General features: G+C 40.9%; 1 protein-coding gene across 2 annotated transcripts in view; it reads left to right on the forward strand.

Moving 5' to 3' along the window:
• vaspb (vasodilator stimulated phosphoprotein b) overlaps nucleotides 1-21474 on the forward strand; it is a 25510-nt gene extending 4036 nt beyond the window's left edge. Inside the window, exons 2-14 of one of the 2 annotated variants that reach the window (XM_018670655.2) lie at nucleotides 11390-11561; nucleotides 14045-14225; nucleotides 15032-15098; nucleotides 16657-16769; nucleotides 17259-17509; nucleotides 17779-17903; nucleotides 18143-18194; nucleotides 18349-18376; nucleotides 18494-18533; nucleotides 18757-18813; nucleotides 19531-19600; nucleotides 19822-19879; nucleotides 19988-21474. In XM_018670655.2, coding sequence (XP_018526171.1) covers nucleotides 11390-11561; nucleotides 14045-14225; nucleotides 15032-15098; nucleotides 16657-16769; nucleotides 17259-17509; nucleotides 17779-17903; nucleotides 18143-18194; nucleotides 18349-18376; nucleotides 18494-18533; nucleotides 18757-18813; nucleotides 19531-19600; nucleotides 19822-19879; nucleotides 19988-20022 — 1249 coding nt within the window. In that variant the 3' untranslated portion in view covers nucleotides 20023-21474. The remainder of the gene's footprint in view (nucleotides 1-11389; nucleotides 11562-14044; nucleotides 14226-15031; nucleotides 15099-16656; nucleotides 16770-17258; nucleotides 17510-17778; nucleotides 17904-18142; nucleotides 18195-18348; nucleotides 18377-18493; nucleotides 18534-18756; nucleotides 18814-19530; nucleotides 19601-19821; nucleotides 19880-19987) is intronic. The other variant, XM_018670656.2, reaches the window with a different exon arrangement.
• The last annotated feature ends 129 nt before the right edge of the window (nucleotides 21475-21603 follow it).

A 21603-nucleotide genomic window follows, 5' to 3' on the forward strand; every position in this document is an offset into this window, starting at 1 on the left:
TGGTGACAAATCCAGTTTCCTTGGTGGTGGCTGATGTTTTTCTTCTTTAATTGTGCCTTTAGGCTGTTTTGTTCTCTCTGTATGACATTGTTTCTTCTATCTTTCTCTTACTTATTTAAAATGTAACCTTTACCCTAATCAGCATGTTGGACATGTCTCACCCAACTTAAGCAGTTGTTCAATGAACTTGATGTTTTGAAACTCAAGCTGAATCTTGTGTCAGAGGAAGTTAAGTCGGGAAAAATTGTGTAAAAATTGCTCTATCTTGGTATATGCGATTTCATCAAATATATATGTTGTGTTATAAACAAGTAATTTATCAGGCAAATATACAATAATTCACTTGTTCCAGCTTCTCAAATGAGAGGATTAGCTGCTCTTCTGTTGTATATCTATAAACTGAAAATCTCAGTTTGGATTGTTGGTCAGACAAAACAAGCAATTTGAAGTCATCACTTCAGCCACTTTTAATACTTTTATAAACTAAACAAAACGATGAATAAATCACAGAGATATTGTTCAAAAATGAAAATGATTCTTAGCTGTTGTGATATAAATTTTCCAGAGATTCAAACGAGAACTCTGTCGTAGATAAAATAACCAGATGGGGCTGAGTCTGCTTATGCTGCTCATGGTTCATTCAGTAAATGGAATACTTGACAAATCATGGGTCCCCATCAAACATATTGCTTTAAACAGTCCTCGATGATTGGTCTAATACAACTAGAGATGTAAAAAGGGACACTAACCTTGATCTAAATCATCTCAGGGTATATTTTTGGCCTTTCATGTGTCCCTGCTAGTAAGTAATACAGGTCCTAATGGCTGTTGCTGGGAAAGATGGAAAACAGGAAGTAAATATTTCTTTGGAGGCTGACTATTGTCCAAATAAACATGAATGCGTTGCCTGAAGCACAGGGAATTACCTCTATTAGTTGGGGTTTTTTCACCGTCCATGGCACTGAGATTATACTGCATAACATTTATTTATGCAAGTTATTTATATTAATTAATATATAGTGCAGAAGATATTGACTTGATATTGGCTGCGTTCAACCTGACACTGTGCTTACTTTTGCCGATTTATGGCTGTGAGTGGGGGTGTTTAGTTTGCTTTTACTGCAACGTTGATTAATGGATTAGTTGATGGACAGAAATTTTAAGCAACTATTTTATAATTGATGAATCTTTTAAATTCATTTTTCAAGCAAAATGCCAAACCAGTTTACTGTTTCCAGCTTTCAAATGTGAGGATATGTTATGCTTTTTTTGTCATAATGATAGTAAATGAAATACCTTTTGGCTGAATAAAACAAGTCGTATGAATACCTCACCATTCATTCATTGTTAGAACAATTCAAATCAAATAATCAAGAAAATAATCTGATCGATCAGTAACAAGTGAGGTATCTGCCCTCCATGGAAGTTGTGGTAGCAGTTATCTTAACATTTTAGATTTAAGATTTGTTAAATCTATTAGTTGACTTGCAATAACCTGTGTTGATCTCACCATGCTTATTGACTTTTTCCTGCCCATTTTTCTGATGGTGTGAAAAAACGATGTCCCTGTTCTTCATCCCGTCTGCAAACCTCTGGTTGGACGATTGTTTCCCCAGGGGAAATGGCCCCAGTGGACACAACACCAGATATACAGTATATAAGATCATTCCTGAAAAATGTCCATTTAAGTTTCTGTATTTGAACTTGTTTGGCTTCTCTTCTGGTGAAGGTCTAGTCATCATCAGTGGGAAATCGACCTGAGCTCTTCAGTGGACGAAATGAAGTTAAAAGCACATCTGCGAACCCTGTGGTCTTTTTCAGCCGTAGCCAGACAAGAGTGACATCATCCCAGCTGATGGACATAACAGCGTAGTGAAACCAAAGCTGCTTGTGGGGAGAAATGCTATAGTGATATATTGTATGGTCAGCACTCCTAATGGGCACAAAGATACTTTGGGTACATCAGGGGGTCTACTGCTTAATGGAGTGTAATGGATGCCAGTTAGTATAAAAACTGCTTTATGCTGTCAGTCTTCTTTATCATTCCTATTGTTCAGGCCTTTAGATCTTAACTTCATTTATCTGGGATGATTGTGATTGCTGATACAGAGGTTGTATGAGATAAAACAGTACTGGAGGAAACTCAGTAGCTGCTTTACTGCTCTGTTGGGCAGCAGTTTCCTTACATTATCATTAGGCACCACTTATACTGTGGGTGGTAATGAAGGATATTATGGCCTCAGGAGAGTTTGACCAGATATGGACTAAAGGTTTATTACTAAACAGAGACAAACAGGCTCGAAAGGAGAAGCCGTTTTGACCTCTGCTGTAGAAGACTGAACCATTTTCTGCATGGATGATGTTTGTTTTGCATGAATAGCGATGCACATAATCTTGTGTACAGAAACAGTTTCCTCTGTCCTTGATGCTTCATGGAGCTCACAGCATTTCCCTCTCTGACCAAATGGAGTCGGGTCTATCTGAATGGTAAAGGTTTAGTGTGGGAACTTGATTTGGAGGTCAGTTCGAGTAGTCTGTGGTCTTTTTGTTGAAGAAAGTTATGCTCACCGTTCAGTCATGGGTGAATATTGGCCTGAATGTTTTTTGTGCTGTTTTGTTTGTACACAGTTTCAGTCAGTAACAGAGTAGATGGGTAGAGTGGCCAGTTTACTATAGAAAGTACTCTGCAAATACTTTCAGCAACAATAGTAGTAAATAAAAGTCAGGATGTTTTCAAAAGTCATTCTATTAAGAGTTTTTATCAACTGGTTAACTTCATGCAAAGTGCACTAACAACAACCAATAAACATTTGATGCACCACCCTTTGCCTTCAAAACAGCACCAATTCTCCTCAGTATGCCTGTACACAGTTTTTCGAGGTACTTGGCAGGTAGGTTGTGTCAGTCATTTTGGAGAACTTGCCACAGTTCTTCTGTGGATTTATTCTGTCTCACTGTCTTCTGTCTCTTCATGTAATCCCAGACTGACTCACTGATGTTGAGATCAAGGCTCTGTGGGGGTCATACCATCTGTTGCAGGACTGCTTGTTCATCTTGTCACTGAAGATGGTTATTAATGACTCAGGATGTGTGTTTGGGGTCATTGTCATTAGACATGTCACAATTATTACACAGTCGCCTGATTGCAATTATTTGAGCTGACTGCAATCATAAATTAAAACCGTTTCCATTCTACTGTATGAAAACAGCTGGCTGATCTGTCATCCATCACTATTTCCATGTGTTTTTCACAGTTTGAGGTTTGACTGGTGCTCTCTTAATGATGTCATGTTGTTGTGCCCTCTTCTTCTATGATTTAATTAGTGGAGAATTAATCCCACCAACTGTTTACTTAACTTCTAATACTAATAAGGTTGATCAGTTATCAAGTAACAGGCCTTATTAAGTCTATAAGTCTTTATTACACACTCTTCACTACATTGCATCCTCTGTCGTGAACTTGGTGTTCTGCTGATAGCTTTGGCTTTGTTGTTGTTGTGCATCGTACTGAAGGTGGGTTTCAAAAGAGGTGATACTGTAGAGTGGATGGGAGTGTAAGCCGGCCAAAAACTGGCAGGGCTGATGGGAGGATTATCTAAGTGGCCACTATCTGCAAAGCAGACTAATGTAAGGTCAAAGTCTATGCACTTAAGCTTCAATGTCAGTGAGAAGCAGGAAATATAATTTAAGGTGTTGGCCTCCTCCCTTTTCCTTTTTTCAACTTTGTCTTTACTCAACTTTGGGCTCAGAGCTGAGTGAAGACATCCTTTCTTCAGCCCAAAGGAAAAGAATACAAGTCAGGGCAGCTGATTGTTCTTCTCCAGAGAAGTGTGTTTGCCTCCTCCTTGGCCCGAGTCGAGAAGGATGTGCTCCAACCTGTAAAAGGAATTGAGCTCAGTGTGGAGGACAGAGGTGAGATGGTTCCAAATATGGGCATTGAGTGTGCCAGTCATCCCCCCCTCCACCCCGATACTCCACATGCACTCATACACACACGGCCTCCAAACGCTGCCTCAGAGGCAGGAAGGAATTCATCTCAGTTCTTAAAGTGGTCAACAAAATGAAAGTTTGTCTATTCAACTTTTCCACAATGCCCAATAAACGATGCCAGGCAAAGGATGAGTCAGCGCCCAAAGAATGCTGAGGGGTTTTCTTGGTAGAGGAGTTTCAGCTGGAGACGTCTGACTCTATTCAGACAAACGTTTAAGAATAGCTGAAATAGCCCGAATGCCGGTTTCTGTGCGTCTGACTCGCGGAGGCAGAAAGCAGTAGCCTACAGCAAGTGTGTGTGTGTGTGTGTGTGTGTGTGTGTGTGTGTGTGTGTCAGTTCCTGTACTTTTAGCAGCATGCTAGGACCTGTGTGAGAAGATACAGGCATGAGGAAAAGCACAAAGAAAGAGGGAGTGAAGTTAGTAGGGGAATAAAGAGGGGCTACTTTTCCAACCCTCTCCTTCGTCTTCGTCTGGTTTTTATTTAACCTTTACTAAATTGTCAGGATGATTACAGGGAAACAGCTTGTTTTCTTATTTTTCTTATTCTTATTTAATGTCATTGTATTATGAAAATATATTTTACTCCATCTTCTGAAAGGCTGTTGCTAAGGAATGTTTTCTCCCAAATTAGTTCTGCTTTAACCCCCCCCCCCCCCTTTTTTTAAAAGGCATTACGCTTTTGTGAAATGTTGGATATTTCAGTAAGGAGAAAGCTTTTCTCTTTCAGATATGTCTTCATATATGATGACTTCCTGAGGAATCCCCAGAAATAATTAGCATTTATGTTTAGATTCCTGTATCTGTATTCTCCATCCATCTCATATTTGAAGAAAAGAAGCTGCATAAATGGGGAAGTTTATCCTTGAGTGTGGACGTTGAGCTACATATTAACATTTATGGGGCAGCTGCCTCTCACAACAGGAACTGCTCTTTGCAGTTTGAGAGCTTATCTTGGACCCACTTATGCAGTCAGTGATAGTCACTGAATATTGACATGAGAAACAAACTGTTTTCATGAGATTAATGTAGTTCAGAGAGGTTGATTTCTGTGTCATGTGGGTCCAGCTGAACGTCACTGACGGCCGTATATATGGCCCGAGGGTGGTTTGAGGACAGCGCACTGTCAGATGACCAGGCCCAGCGTCAACAGGCTTTTGTGTGGGATCCCCATGTCCGAGTCAGCATCAGAGGTCAAGTACTTCATCATGACCTCAGTTCAGTGTTTGTAATGAGGCAGCAGTATGCTAACAAGCTTTTTTTACGTGTTCCTTTTTATATTCTGCAAACTTGTGGATATAAAAAGCTTAAATAAAGCCCTTATTTCAGAGGATAATTCAGTCTTGTACAATTTAAAAAATGACCTGATGCCACATGTGATTGACCGTGCACCTCAGGCTTTGGGGCATTGTGTACAGAGGAGGATTCACAAACATGCACATGCTGAGTTTTCCCATGTCTCCTCTTTGCCACTGCAGTAACGCTTCCTTTTCTCACCTCTGTCATCAGTTGTGTGTCTCTCTGGAACATGACTTTCCCAGCTTTGTCTCAGTTCAACCATTCAGGTGCTGTGGCAGAAATAGAAAGTTTCCCTCCTGACTTATGAATGAGTTTGTCATGATATATGTATCCACCTCAACGTCATCCAGTCTTTTCTTATTTTCTTTCTTTCTTCTAACAACGAGAGAGGTAAAAACATGCATGAATAATTTTCAGGTGATTATAACATTCAAAAACACAGAGGAAATTCACCTGTAAATTATTATTAGAGAAATGTATATAAAAGAGGTATTGTCGTGTGTCTATTATCTGTGGTCTCTATTTTTATCAGGTGGTGAAGTAGACGAAGGAAGTGGTTTGGTTACACACACACACTATTAAGTGACTTATTGTCAGTCCCTGTCTGGTTCTGATGTCACATTGCTAACAGCAGGGAAATAAGAAAATAAGTAATGAATCACCGTTTGTTCATTTAAGGTGCAGCACGGCCATCTAAAGTTCACTAACTCAAATGTGACGTTTGTTTCTCTTCTCATGTTTCGTGTTTGACTGAGTCGTGTGTGAATCAATTCTCAAAGCTGTGAGAGAAAACAATCATTGCATTGCTGAAGCATACAGCTACATGGCTGTTATTATTTGTCTTGCAGTAGTTTTATCAGATGTTTTGTATGAGTTACTCCTGCAGGTTTCAGCGTTCTTTGCTTCGCCTGTCTACTGCAGAGAAAGACACTTATTCCCAAGGGCAAGAATAACTCAAAAAGCCTGAATGTCATTAAAAAATGATAGTTGTCTGTAGTTGTGAGGACAAAAAAAGCCTTTTCATATAGTGGTATTATGAAGTCCTGGAGGAGAAAGAAGCCCGACGAATAAGAAGGGACTTGAGCCAGAGACAAATGGTATTACTCTACTTAGTGTCTAGACAACGCTGTGTAACTTCAGTCTCTCTTGTCTCAGCCCCAGGAGTGATGTCTGTTTTTCTTGTGTGTCATAATGTTTAGCAAAACTTTCTTCTGATGTCCAGTATGAATGCACAATTATATGAAATGCGGACTTTGTCTGTGCTCAGTTATTCTTAAGGCATCAGTAAGGTCCGTGTATCCTGGTGTCCATTTACATTGCAGTATAATGTGAGATAAATCTATGCATGGATGTCACTGGAAGGCATCTCTGTACAGATATTAGACTTTGTTAAATTGTTTGATTCATACAGGAAGGCGAAGGAAGCAGAGAAGAGTGGCAGATGAGCATGGTGGGAGGGTCAGGTAGGAGGAGGAGGAGGAGGAGGGAAGAGACAAAGCCACTGGGCCTGACTGTACTTGCCAGCACATTTGGGGAAAAGCTCTGAGAGCGCAGCCTTATACAGACATTTCCAAGAGAGCATGTGCCCCGACCGTGCACTGCGGTTTCCTGTTAACCCCTCGCTGACTAAAGAACCACTCAGGGATGAGGAACTCACTCGGGCTGTAATAAGGACAAGTGAGGACACACTTGGTTCAGTTTTTTAAGTGTGTTTCTAAGTATACATGCAATTTGCATATCATCCTGGTGGTCATTCTCACATGCTTTCAAGAGTTGTACTCCTTTGCCTGAGGTATTTTAAAGGTTGGTGACTCAAATCCCTCCCAGAGCGTCAGCCAGTGACCTATTTGTGCTTAAGAGAAAACCTCTTAAGTCAACTGGTCACTTAGTTAGCTTAGCTCTGCAGCCAGTGTCAATGTCCTCACTAGTGGACTGGTGGTCTTCATCCGAGGAAGGACAGGAATAGATTGTTTATGACCACGCCTTCAGTCATTTATTCCAGTGCTAAAACACAGTGCAGTCAAACCCAGCCACGAGTCTTCTGCAGCTGGTTATTCCCGCTGGGCCGGGTCAACACATGGACACACGTGTTGGCAGGTTGACAGGTGTGCGGGTGTGTGCAAGTCCATGTCTTCATGCGCGTGTGCCACACGCTTTTATAGTTTCAGTGTCCGTAGTTCTATCAATAATGCAGCTGCTCAGTCTCTCTCCTGAGCACCCTTGCTTTCTCTGCCATTAAATATGCATCCATTTCCCAGTCCTGAGTCTCTGTCCCCTCCCAGTTCCCATAAGCCCTCTCCGCCCCACACATCAACAACATGCTCGATGAAGATAAGATCAGAGGATGTTGCAGTAATGTACTTGATGTAGAATCCATCCAGTCATTGGTGGTTTACACCTGTTTGAAGTGACCGATGGCCTGTGCCTGCTGAAGGATTTAAGGCCACAGTGAATGCTTTGACCTTTACCACTGTGCCTCCTGTCCGCTGTAAAAAGCTTTTCTTTATATGCAGTTGTCAAATTGTTACTTTGTTTGTTCCCTACATGTAGCCTTCATTCTCTTTCATCTAAGCTCAAATACTAAAACCATATGTACAAGATGCAGTGCCAGAAATCTGTTTGTCCACAGAGACTTTGATAGACCATGTCAAATTAAGAATTAAAAATCATAATTTTGCAGATTTCCAACAGGACTTTAAGAGTTGGACATTGCAAAGGTATCTGCACAAATGAAACAGATATGATTTGGCAACACAGTTATAGGGATGAGATGTGGGTGTTGGGCTACATTTGCTGTTATTTTTTAATTTTTTGGTTTTGTTTGTTTTGAAGACGTATTTTTGTATTGATCCAGGATTTTTGAGGTCTATACCGATATTGCTGTATGTGACTTCCATTCAAAAACATTTTTAAACAAGGATCCCTTAATCTTTAAAAGAAGTTTGATATATACTAAGTGGGATATTCTACATTTGAAAAATGAACTTAGAACTTGTCTAATACTGAGATTCCTACCTCAACCAGTTTCATCCAAAATCACTAGTATTTTTGTTTATAGTAGAATTCCTGTCTCATGTGGCACTTTTAACCTTTCCAAACATTGTCTCACATTAGATCCTGTCTCGTTACACCGTTTAAAAATTCAGACGCACACACATTACTTGAGCTTAATAGTTAAAAAAAATATTTAAGTAAAATAAAAGATGTTTGCAAAGAAAAGCACAGAGGAGAGGAAGTTACTATGAAAAACTGGACTAACATTCACTGTGGGCACAGGTATAAAGAGACGCGTGCCAAGTAACACAATCACAGGAAGGTGCTTGAAGTTTATGTAATACATTTTTGTGTGACTGACACCAAGTGCAAAGCTATCTAATGTGTTGTGAAATTGTAAACCACTCCTTTCTGGTACACAGACAGGTTACAGTTCACACCAAAAGTTGGTCACTGTTTTCATACTCAAACAGGTTCCAAACATTGAATCATTCATCAGTTCATACATCATTCCCTTATTATTCTCTCCTTCATTTCCTTTAGCCTTGTTGTCATAAGTGAAGCAACAGTATTATTTCCAGTTAATATACACTCTGTTTAAATGTTATGAACTTGTAATGAAAATATAGGACATGTGTGTTTAAGTGTGAGTGCACATTGATTGTTCAGGTTGAGGCAGTCCTTATTAGGCAGTGCTGGCAGCAGGAAGTAGGTTGTGGCTTTGGTGCTTTGTCACAGGAAGTAGCAGATTGTATCATGGGCAAGACAGATGGAAAGAGAGGGGGAGAGGTGGGAGAGATGGATTAGGGGAGAACATAGGGGGCGGATAAGGAGAGGAGGGGGAGGAATGGTTAAAAAATTGGAATTGACAGTCAGCCACCTTTGTTCCTCTGTGTTTGTGTCCTTCTTTACTCGGTATTAACTGTGTATTTATCAGGTCCTTGTTTGATTTTTGCAGTGTTATTTTCTTTTGTTGTGGGTGGGACTTCCTGTATATGTGCATGAATATTATATTTTTATACTTAAAGCCTGATCAGTGCAATAACGAAATGTAAAGATTTTTTATAACCTCTAATTTTAAAGCATTTCTTGTCCATAATATGGAATATGTGAATGATATGACTGATATTTAGCTTAATGTTACCAGATTACATTGCATTCTTCCAGTTTGAATATACCAGGAACTTGCAAATATTTTTGTGTAAGGTCTTTGTATGGGCAGCTTTTGTTGTGGTGTGAAACTGTGGTATTATCCTCTACAAGGAAAGATTTTTTTTTATCTTTAGATCTCGGTGTCTGACATGCAAACATGCACACACACTGCAGCCTCTAACCACTGCCAAATAAACTTGCATGTGTGCAGACATTCCTGAATGTGCTGTAACTTGTGTGTACTCTGCCCGCATGGAACTATAAATAAATGTTTTTATTACTGATCTGAAAGCACATGTGGCTGTTTTTTTTCTTACAAAGTCAGTGGAGGTGGAGGTTGATGCAAAGCAGGTGGAAGATTCCAAAACTTCGTCTCTCTGGCGGAGTTTGGCACAACTTCCCGTCTTTGTCAGCCTCCATTGTTGTCTCGCCTCCCATCTTGTTTGGGATCAGACTAATCGTTTGCTCCTCTCAAATTAACACTTTACTTTCTTCCTCTCGGTCTTTCACTTCCAACCCCTTGTATGTGTCCAAACATGGTGTGTTTTTTGTTTTCCATTGGATTTCTCCTCACTGTTCTTATCCAACTCTGAAAGACCTGAATTAGTACAATGACATCTACAGAAAGTTTTGTGTATCCTGTATTGTGACGGTGTGGGTTAGACGAGATGAGGCCAGGCTGGTCTGGTCTGGAGGCACTGGCTCTCATCTCTAAAATGGTTTGTTTATGATGGAGTGTTTGTCCATCCGGTGTCTCCAGTTCGTCCTCACCTCCCCTTGTGTTTGCTGCTTCCCTTCCAGCTGCAGTCCACACTACGTACCATAATTTGACAGCATTTGAAACTGGTGAAATACAGTGTTTCCTCAAATAGTGCCCAGGGCCTTTATTTATCTGCAGAGGGTAACAGGTCTTTATTTTAAGCAGGCTTGTATTAGAGGCAGGCCTTTATTTCAAATTCCCCCTAAGTATGATAAGTAAGTATAATTGGTCATATTTTTTAGTACAAAGCCTTGATCTGCTTCCATTTGCCCTGTTAAAGTTACTGCATTATGCTGTTAATACAAACTCAACACTTCCTTAAATCGTTCCAAATTAAAAGCCCTTTAGTGTTGCAGTAGACAGAAACCCCTTATTTCTTAACAGGGCTTTTATTGTGAAACATTTGCAGGCATACCATATGCATCAGCAGCCTGGGTGGGATTAAAGGATGACAAAGCAGTGGATCAGAGTGAATGAATCAAAGGACAGTAATACTTTAGATGAGTAATCCAGAACATGTTTAAAAAGACATGATTATATTGTTGCATTTATTATATTGAAGTGGTAGAGATGTAAATTATGATCAACTGGAATGCACATTATATGACACCCGTTTATCCACCTAGGTTTTATATTTCTAGGTTTTACTATGTCATTTGTTATTAAATGACATATACATTCATAGCAGAATAGCTGATTATATACTTGAGCATAAGTGTAAAATGATGAATTAATCAGAATTGAAGTTAAAGAAAAATGATCCAGAAATCTGAGTCTTTGTCAGCACCTTCCATGAGGACTCATTAATCTCTATTCTCAGAGCTACCACCAGAATAAATAAACCAGATGTCTGTGGTAGTGGCCACAATCATTGCTTGATCATACATTTGTTGGCTGCGTGTGCAATTGCTACCACAAACTATTGTGGCTTGATTTTTGTGGCTGTACTTTCATCTTGCAGTTGCCCGTAGCCTTTGCTCTGAGATGCGCATTTTATACAAAAGCTTTACTCTTACACATGTAATGAAATTTGTTTATACTGTTTTTAACAGTACCTTTTTGAGTACCAAAAACTAATCTCGCTTTTACTGACTGCATCCAGAGGGAGACCCTCTCACTCTCGACTCACCCCCCACTGCCCTGCAAATTAATTTTCTCTCTTTCTGTCTTGCTGTCCGGCTTCTGTCTCTTCTAGTGAGTCGAGTATTTGCCAGGCTCGGGCCACTGTGATGATCTATGACGATGGCAATAAGAAGTGGATGCCGGCGGGCGCTGGACCCCAGACCTTCAGCAGAGTCCAGATCTATCACAACCCCACCACCAATGCCTTCAGGGTAGTGGGACGCAAGATGCAGACAGACCAGCAGGTAAATGTGCCAGCTCTGGGCATGCTGCGTGTCTGACAAAAACTTTGTGTGTCTCGGAGGTGTGTGTGTGTGTGTGTGTGTGTGTGTCTGTCTGTCTGAGTGACTTTGCCTCTGGAAGTGTGAGTGTGTGTGTGTACCTCATTCATCTGTCTCCGTCATATGACCCATGGCTGTCTTTGGTCTCCTAAGGGTGCATGAGTAAGCAAGTAAGTGTGAGACAGTCTATCTTTGTATGTTCCCATTCATTCACATTATCACTATCTATCTGATACTGCACACTAGGGCTTGGTGACTATGTAAAGAATATTTACTGTATATACCATAGTGATTTTATCAGCAGTGCCTCGGAGGAGATAATGTCAATTGCTCTGTGATTTTATTGCTTTTTATGTGCTTTCATTTAGTCAATTATTTACTTTGATGCACAGCCTGGACTGTGTATCTGCCAGGCATTTAGCCTCTTGACACTGCTGCTACAATAAACTGGTGGCCTACATTTACACCACAGTTCAGAGTTTCAGCAGGAGCAAGAATGCATCACCCCTGCAGGCGCATTTCATTTCATTTGATCATAAATTGTTAGGAGAGTGAGAGGGGGTGAGGCGCGCTGGATTTATTATCCCTCCCTTGCTGAAATTTCTCAACGTGACAGTACACTTGTTTGTTTTTTGTCAGCACTGCTTGTTACTGCCAGTGGTTTTGTGCTTTGGGAATGAGAGAACACAGAAAGAAAAGCTCTACAGATGTTTTAGAGGAAGCTGGGAGACAAAACAAAGTACACGTTTTGACTGTGTACAACTTGCTGTGGTGATTTCAAGTGCTGGCTGGTTTGTAACCTCACAGTACTTGGCAGTCATTTGACCAAGATCTGGTTTCATATAGTTCTGCTTTGTACTCATTTACCTTGCTGGGAAAAAAACACCTAGATTAGAGTAATTTGAATGTAAGATTGTGTTTTAATCCTGTTTTGGCACTGGTCTATTAATGACATTTTTAATATTGTATACAACACTTTGTAGTAGTATGCCTTGAAATAGCCATGGTCTCTAACATCCACACACATGCTGTGGGTTGTTTTTTTTATAATTATTGCTTAACTCCTTAAATGGACTGGATATAGATTAACACACTCAGATCGAAACCTGAATTTTTATGGAACATGTAGTATTCATATAGGGCCTATTGTGTTCATAGTGAGTAGAGAAACTGGCCTTTAGAACAAAGAGGGTTTCATTGACGTTATCACCAGATTATGACTCACCAGTTATCTGCAGATAGAAGTGGGCATGTTCTAAATGAAAAAGCTGGGTAAACTGAGTTTGGGTGGGTCTATTCTTGACTACACCCCTGCTCTCCCTGCTTGCCTCAGTGTGTGCCTCTCTCCTTCTTTAAACATTCAGGAGTCCAAAGTGTTCCCCAGAGACAGGTCTTAAAGTGGATGATGTTTCCTGTAAGATAGTTAGCCTGTTCAACCATTTCCTGTGACAATTTAGGGAGAAGCCTGATACCCAGTGAGGACTCTATATTTGTGTCTGATGTAGACATGCAACTTGGTGTAGGATGTTGGCGCATGAGAGCAGCTAATAAGAAAGAATACAGGGTGGCTGTATTTTCTCCCCTTTTCCTCCTGTTCTTTTTGATTGTCTGCATATAGAGTAACTTTTCGCTGATGTTACGCTTGTCTCTTCAATTTCTTTTATGCATCCTGGTGTGACTGGATGATTACACTGCATTGAAAACACAAGTGGAGCTGTGGCATTAAGGTTTTTCTGGAAGCATTCAGACTTCTTGAACATGTTGCTTTCTTTCACTTAAAGAAAAAGACACCAAAGCTTCTCATTTTATCCTGATTTTTAATGTGCTTCTGGTCACATCCTCAGTACTGTTCTCACTGCCTTTTTTCCCCTTAGCCCAGGATTGTGGAAAGTTTAGGAATATCACTGTCTGCAGTGGCAGCTGAACTTGCTACCCTCTGTTTTCAGCGCATGTTGCCTGCTATGATATTCACCCTGACAGGGTCTCCTCTCCTCCTGTCTGCTCTGTGGAATCCAGAGGCTGTTAAACAAATAGTGAAATGGTGCGTCAGCACATTCAGGCAACGCTCAAATCCAGAACATTTTTTTTCTTCCTGCTGCATAGGCTTCACGCCACCTGCTGGGTGGAATATAAACCAGGATAATCCAACAAAAATAAAGTGGACAGTATAATTTTATGCATAAGCAGGGATGTGGGTTTGTGGGTTTTTTAAATAGTTTTTCCAGTTTCCTGGTGAGGGATCCACCTCTTAGAAGCTAAACTTTTCTGAGAGGTATGTATTTTAAACCTTTGACCAGCAGTTTCATATTAGGTTAAATATTTTCAGATCTGATCTTTAGAACTGTCATCATTTGAATGTAGACAAAAAGCCACAGAAGTACTAATCTTACTCACTAGCTGAACCAGAAGGATCTCTGTATTGATCGTCTGTCCTCTTGCTTCCCCAGGTGGTTATAAACTGTCCGATAGTGAGAGGTCTCAAATATAACCAGGCCACACCCAATTTCCACCAGTGGCGTGATGCCCGGCAGGTGTGGGGGCTCAACTTTGGCAGCAAGGAAGATGCTGCTCTATTTGCCAACGGCATGGGTCACGCTCTGGAGGTGCTCAATTCCATGGCAGACGCAGGTAAATGAGCTCTCACTGGACTCCCTGTCACATCAGCAGTGGTAGCTACGTCATGGATTTTCCCCTTTCCTTTCCACTGATTGGGCCTTACTCTTGAAAGCTTCTCTACATACAGATTTGATCTTATGCACATCTTAAGAGTTTTATTGATTGAGTCGTATTTTCTTAATGTCAAAATGTCAGGGAGCAAAGAACAAAATTTGCAACAGATAACAACAGATATGAACAATTATTATATTTTGTGACAACTTCAAGGCAATAAAATAGCAAATAAAACATTACTAGGAGTGCACTGCACTTGCTGTACAGTGCTCTTTCTTAAATTTTCATAGTCTTTGATTCTGAAATGAAAAAAGTGCTGTAGTAGCTTTGGTACAGTGCAGCAAACCCAGTGCCATAAAAGACCATAAAGTGTGGGTTGTCTCACTAGCCTAGTGGTTTAAGTGCACACCACATAACTACAATATTGACCATTGTTGCATATCATACCCCTCTCTCTCTCCACCCACATTTCTTGTCTGTATCTCTGCTACTGCTATAAAATATAGGTAAAAATAGCAGACAAAAATAATCATGAGGAAAACAAGATGCTCTAAAGGCCCGGTCCTCGATTGGCGTGCACCATGCTCTTTGGTCACTGTGTCACATCATGGCTGTCTACTCAGTCCTCAGACTTTGTATGGTCAAACGCACGGATAGAGAAGATACACCAAAAATGAGAGTGATTGTTCAAGCAATGTCTAATCCTATGTTCTTTAATCCTTTCTATTTGTATTAAAGATACTTTCTGTGTTATGTTTTCACAGGCTACGCAACCCTCCCCCGCCCTGTGTCAAATGGCCCATCTCCAGAAGAGCTTGAACAACAGCGGAGGTAGGACTGTTCCATTTTCACTGAAAAATATAAAAGGACAATGGTTCCAAACATGTTCACTTAGACCTGAAGAATATGATTTGTCGGCTGGGGCATCTCTGTAACACCACAATGCTTAATTTCTAATGGTATGTTGTGACACATTTCCCTTAAGCAAAAAATCTGAGCTCCTGCAATTTGGATGTTGTACTTGGCCATGTGCAATTTCGATAATATTTTGATTACTTGCTCAGCTGTAAGTGGAGGTACCTTTAGACTTCCCCTAAATGCGCGACCCACCTTTATTTTACTTTGCTAATTCTAATAAGCCCCTGGCCACATTCTGTTGTGAGTTCCCTATGGATGTCCTGTGCCCCAGAGATAAGCAATGTTAATACTGTTTCTTTGGAAGCAAGTGGCTTTGCCATCTCAACAACTTCTGTTCTGTGAGACCATGTGAAGTTCATGTTCGTAAGGGAAGCAAACTATCCTCTGGGTCTAGTTGCATAACATTCAATAGCAAGTCAAGCTGTCTTGGCTTTGCGGTTGTCCTGTTGGCATGCTTTTGCACACACGCATATGCAGAGGATTTGATGGCATTAGCCCGACTGCTAAACCCTCAGTCAGCCCCTGTAGGTTAAAGGTTGAAAAGGCAGCACCTTTCACATCAACCCCACCTTCTCTCCATCCATCTATCTGTTCCTCCAGCGACACCCATTGCTGTGACACCATGCATGCCTGCATAGACTAGGCATTAACCTTTTAATCTCATTTAGACTAAAAGGTAATATGTTGCACAGTCAGGGCTGCTTTCTGATTGGTCAGAGGGACTGTCAGTCAATTTACTAGCTGTCCCAGTGGCTGCTGACATTCTGTGGCTTAGGGAGCCATTAAAACCTGCCCCTGAAATCCAGCATAGATAATGGTGGTGGATTTTTTTTTTTCTTTTGTTGCATGAATGCTTTTAGTTCTAATGAACATAGATTCACAGCACTCATTAGTATCAAGGTGTTGTAAAAAAAATCTAGAAAAAAATGAATCTGATCTCCTCTCCCTATTTCCTGGGCACACTGCCTAAGCTTTAAATCACAGCAACTCAACTTTTGTGTGTATGATTGTGTGGACCTGTGCATATTTGAGTGAGTGTATGTGCGTATCATTGTATGTGTGCTGTTCTGTGTACAGCTGCTGTGAGTGGCAGATGTGTTGGGGGAGAGGGGAGGGAGCAGTAGCGAAACTGAGGCAGCTCGAATTAGGCCAACGTGTCCAGCTGTGGACTTTTCAGTGGTAGGCTAATCAGAGCCTGTGAAATCTCTCATCCTTTTTACCAAAGTCGGTATATTGAATTCAAATCCTGATTGAAAACAATGACTGTTTTGTCAATAATACAATAATCTCTGGGACATTTACTTATTAAATTGAGGCCATTGCCCATCATGCCCCTTTGGTCTTGATTAGCCTGTCTAATCACAACACCCAAATCAAATATAATAACTCTCAGCTTACTGTCTATTCCCTGATTTATTTCCAACATGTTTACACACATTTGGCGCTGACAGATGTGTTTGTTTGTTTGTAGGATGGAACAACAGAGGTTGGAACAGCAGGAACGGGAGCGACAGGAGAGAGAAAGACAGGAGCGGGAGCAGCAGGAAAGAGAGAGACTGGAGAGAGAAAGACAAGCAGCTGCAGGTCAGGAAACACCTGGGCTGCTCAACATAACTACACTTAACTACAATACAGTCCACTCTTGGCAGTTCCTCATATTTCACTTTCACGGTCTTTTCTCTTAACATGCAGTGTTAGAGAGCTCTAATAAAATCTTGATCAGAATCTGTGTCACACTTTATGATACTAGCTTTGAAGCATTTCAAATTGTGAGGTTAAAGCCTACTGATTCATGGTGCTGCAATGTAAACAAAACAAATGTATATACAAGTTGAGATGCTTGATCAGCAGCAATTTTAACTATTCAAAAATGCTTCACGGTAAACCAGTGTTTTGGATTGTGAACTAAATATTTCACCACCTGTCTCTCATGATTGTTCACATCCATGTGGAACCTTTTACTTTTTTTTAAGTTTCATGACGGTGCACCTGCATTACAGTGTCACTGGTGTCCATCTTGATTCTCACCTCTAAATGGTTTGTGAACTGATGTTTTTTTTTTTTTTCCTTTAGTCCCTGTTCCTCCAGCTCCACCGTTGGCCCCAGGAGGCGTCATTCCTCCCCCGGCCCCTCCTCCACCCCCTGGACCCCCTCCAGCCGCTGGCATCCCTCCCCCTCCGGGACCACCTCCCTCAGGACCCCCGCCAGCCCCGCCCCTGCCCGCTGCTGGAGGAGGAGGAGGAGGAGGTGGTGGAGGTGGCCTTGGTGGTAGCGGGGGATTGGCAGCTGCCCTAGCAGGAGCTAAACTCCGCAAAGTATCTAAGGTGAGTGTGCAACAGAACAATTTTAGACTTTTGACAGTCCTATGACTTTGTAGCTGCTTCTGAACTCATGATTAACATAATGGAAAATCACTGAATCCATTATGTATTCTTCTAATTATGCAAATAATATTCTGCTGCTGGATTGATCCAAATTTTCGAGTTGTTCCTACTTGCAGAGCTATGACACCTGTTTCCGTCAGTGCTCATTGAGTCATCATGCCTACACAATGGCTGCCTGACTCTATTTTTTTGCTATTTGCTGCCCTCAGCAGGAGGACGGAGCACCTGCAACTCCAATAGGCAGAGGTGACCCCAGCCGTAGCAGCAACTCTTCTATTGGAGGAGGAGGGGGAGGTGATTTCATGGGTGAAATGAGTGCCATCTTGGCACGAAGGTGGGTAACACCAGAAATTTAAAGTCACATAAAATATCTGATGCACACACTCTAAAAATAGACAGTGAGGTTCACTCTGTTTCAGGCTTCATATTGAGAAGTTTTTATTTTTGCATTTTTCTCCTTCGATGAGTAATCATTTTCAAGATTTCATAATACACTGAACCACTAACAAAATTCCAAGTCTATTTAACTGTACATGACCGTATAACTTAAGGTGCTCCTTTTTTTCACATCAGGAGGAAAGCTGCAGACACTGGAGAGAAGCCACCTGTGAAAACACAAGATAATGTAAGAATTTGCTTTTTGTCACATTAAAAAAAACAAAAAACAAATGTGTTTTTATCTGTGACCGTGAACACTGTAGATGATAGATGGTATAAAAAATAGACACAGTTTGAGGATGACTCACTCTCAAGAGAAGGTCTTACTCTTTTCTTTACAGGATGATTCAGAGCCTCAAGGTCAAAGCGGTGAGCACTGAGCATTTTTATTTGTAGCATGCCACCTACATTCATTCTGATATTAATTTTACATAATACAAAAAAATGAATGTTAATAATGCCGTTTTTATGCATCCTCCCTCACAGAAACCCTGAGAAGACCTTGGGAAAAAGCATCTATGACCAGGTAATCCTGGACTCACTTATTTCTGCGCCGCCATTGACAGTAAATCTGTAACCCCCGGGTGTTTGGTGTCTCATGTTTGAACTCATCCTGAGAGTAGTACTCCATCAGTGTGTGTGTGTGTATGCTTTTGTGAACATGTATGCCTGTGGACAAGTGTGCTTTTGCGTGCGTGACTGTCTTCCATTTCCATGCTAAGAGGAGAGTGTGTGTGTCTCACTAACAGGAGTAACTCCATCGCCAAGAACACGGACTCCACTTCCCCATTGTCCCAAGTTTCCAGGTATAAATGCTGCCCCATTCACTCGTGACCTCAGTTCCCCTTGCTTTTCTTTTCTCTTCAGGTTAGCGCAGCATCACTGCAACCTATCTGAAGTAGCATATTTTACAGTTGATAGAACCATCTAATGGATCAGAGAATGGCATGCACCTGAGGGACTTGTAGGTGTACCAGCTGAGTGTCTTATCTCTGAAAACTGAATAATGAGATCAGAAGCCTAACAGTGTGATTATTGTTTATTGTTACATGTCACCTCTGAGTGCTGGAGTCGGTGCTGTCCTCTTGTGGTAAACTTTCTGATGGCTTAGCTTCTCTTTTCTATGTACTGTAGCTGAAGTATGTGGATGCAACTGAAGTGGTTAAAAGGCACATATATGTACTCAACCAGAACATATATGTATGCAAAAACAAACAGCGTTTTCAGAATAGCACCAGCCAGGTTCATTTTAATTTATATCAGTGGCATTCATTCATGAATGTTATGAAAGGTAGTTTAATGAGCTTTGATGAGGTAACCCTCGTTGCATCTCCAGGTGGGTGTACATTTCTGGACCTTTCTCTTCTCTGCTCCTTCAACCCCTTTGGTACTGTGGTGATGAGCTTGATTGACAGCTGGCCTGTCGGTGCAGTGCCGTGGACCTTCTTGGCCTTTTGCGAAGCACAGAAACGCATAAAAAAATAATTGTCCGTATCTGTCTGTTTCTCATTGTCTTCTCATAGGGTGAAGCCTGCAGCAAACAGTAATGATGCAGGTGGAGCAGATGACTCAGATTTAGAGAAAATGAAACAGGTAAATTGTCTCAATATGGTTTAAAATATTAAAGGTTGGGGTAGGGGGAGATATTTCATTACCTAACTTCTGTGTGTATGCACAGATTTACAGAAACTGGGTTATCACAAGTAACCCGGTTAACCTGGCTTCTATAAGTAACCTGGTTATTAAAGAGGATGAGCATTAAACTACTGTGTCACCATGACTAACAGTCTGTTTGTCAATCGATTCTTCTGCAGGAGATCCTTGAGGAGGTGCGGAAAGAATTACAAAAAGTCAAGGAGGAAATTATTGGAGGTGAGATTTCTTTATACTCTCTAAGAATAATTTTTCATTCTTTCAGTTTGCTTCAATATAAAGTACTTCTTGAACTAAATGTTTGTGTTTCCTTCTCCTCTTTCACAGCCTTTATTCAGGAGCTGCAAAAGAGAAGCACATAGTTCTGCTGAGTGTCAGGTGTAACGGAGGGATGTGATAGATGGAGGTGGTTGAGGCCTGTAGGGACCTCTCCTCCACTGCGCCCTCCCATGTAGCCCAGGGATTTCTCTTTTTCACCTACACATTTTCTCTTTTCTCTCTTTCTTTCTCTTTTACACAAACACACATGAGCGTACCTGCTTATGTGTACAACATGCATATTCACTTCATGTAAATGGTAACCCAGGGAACTTCCTCACGTCGCCATCCGGCACTTTTGATGATCACTCACTAATACTGCGGCGGTGATCCCATCTATCCCATCTCTCCCCTGTTCATTCATCCCGTCCCCTCGTGTCCTCTGTGTGCTCTGTTCATCTGAACCAATTCAGAGCACATAGCTACAGCCTAAGTTGCTCTTCCAGTTCGTCACCATGTACACTCATAACCCTCTCTTCTGCAGAAATCCTGCTTCTTGTGTCTTCTCCCTTCTGCTATCAGACACACCATTTACTGATAGAGAAGTCTTCAGTATTCAGGGACAACGTATTAGTCACATTTTTACTGTAATAGCAAGATGCTGGCATGCTGGGTTCCTTTTTTTTCTTGTTCTCAGTTGACAAAATGTTGTTCAGCCTCAAACACTGCTACAGATAGTTCAGCTCAGACATCTTCTAGCAGTTTGTTGCCTCTGATGGTAGTTAGAGGTGGAGTAAACAACAATAATCGAGGTTGGATCAGAAGCCCCACCTCCCTGACTACTGTAGCGTCTCTCCATCAAGTGGACTTCGAGCTCCCAGCAATGGCTAAGAACTATAACAGCACAACACAAGCCTTCACTGCTGCAAAGATAGAGAAGTTAGAGGAAGAGGAGACAAGCAGAGGGAATCTGATGGACAACCTGAGTGCTGTGAAAGAGGAGTGCGTTGTAGTTTTATGATGTGTGAGAAATTTATTCTCTTTGCATTGCACTTGTTCCAGAGGAAGTGTGTCTGCGTGCCACACTGCCTTGACAGACTATTCCCTCTCACTCAAAATGAGATATTTGTTGGCCAGTGCAGTGGTCCCACACTGTGCTTTTGCTAGTTATTTTCTTCCATTCTAGCTATGTTTTCTAACTTTAAAACATGAAAAATGGCCATGATGAGGTCAATTAATTTGGCCATGACCAACTGCCTTGAGGATAAATATATAGATATATAAATATATATATATGGAAAAATATATATTTGTTTTGAGGGAAAATGTTAGCAAAATGAAATGGTGTTTCTATTTTAATTGAAGTGACTGGTGAATGGGGATTTTGTTTTCCTTTTTTTTCAATGATTGTTTTCTTATGAAATGTTATTTTGGGTTTACTGTTTCTTTTTTCTAATAGAGTCTAGGCTTTTTACACTGAAATATTAAGAAAACAGCTTAGAGACACTGGATTAGAAATGCCTTTATAGTCGAATACAGCTGCTTCTTGAAATGCATTGCCTTGTCTTGAGTCATCTTTTGTGTCCTGCTGTAAGATTTCTTTGAATTCAGAATTTTGAATTAAATTGTATGAATTTTCTTACACTTAAATCTAAACTCATCTGATTGGTGGAGACATTTCAGTT

The sequence above is a fragment of the Lates calcarifer genome, linkage group LG21 (assembly GCF_001640805.2).
Source record: "Lates calcarifer isolate ASB-BC8 linkage group LG21, TLL_Latcal_v3, whole genome shotgun sequence".
Taxonomy (NCBI): Eukaryota; Metazoa; Chordata; class Actinopteri; family Centropomidae; genus Lates; species Lates calcarifer.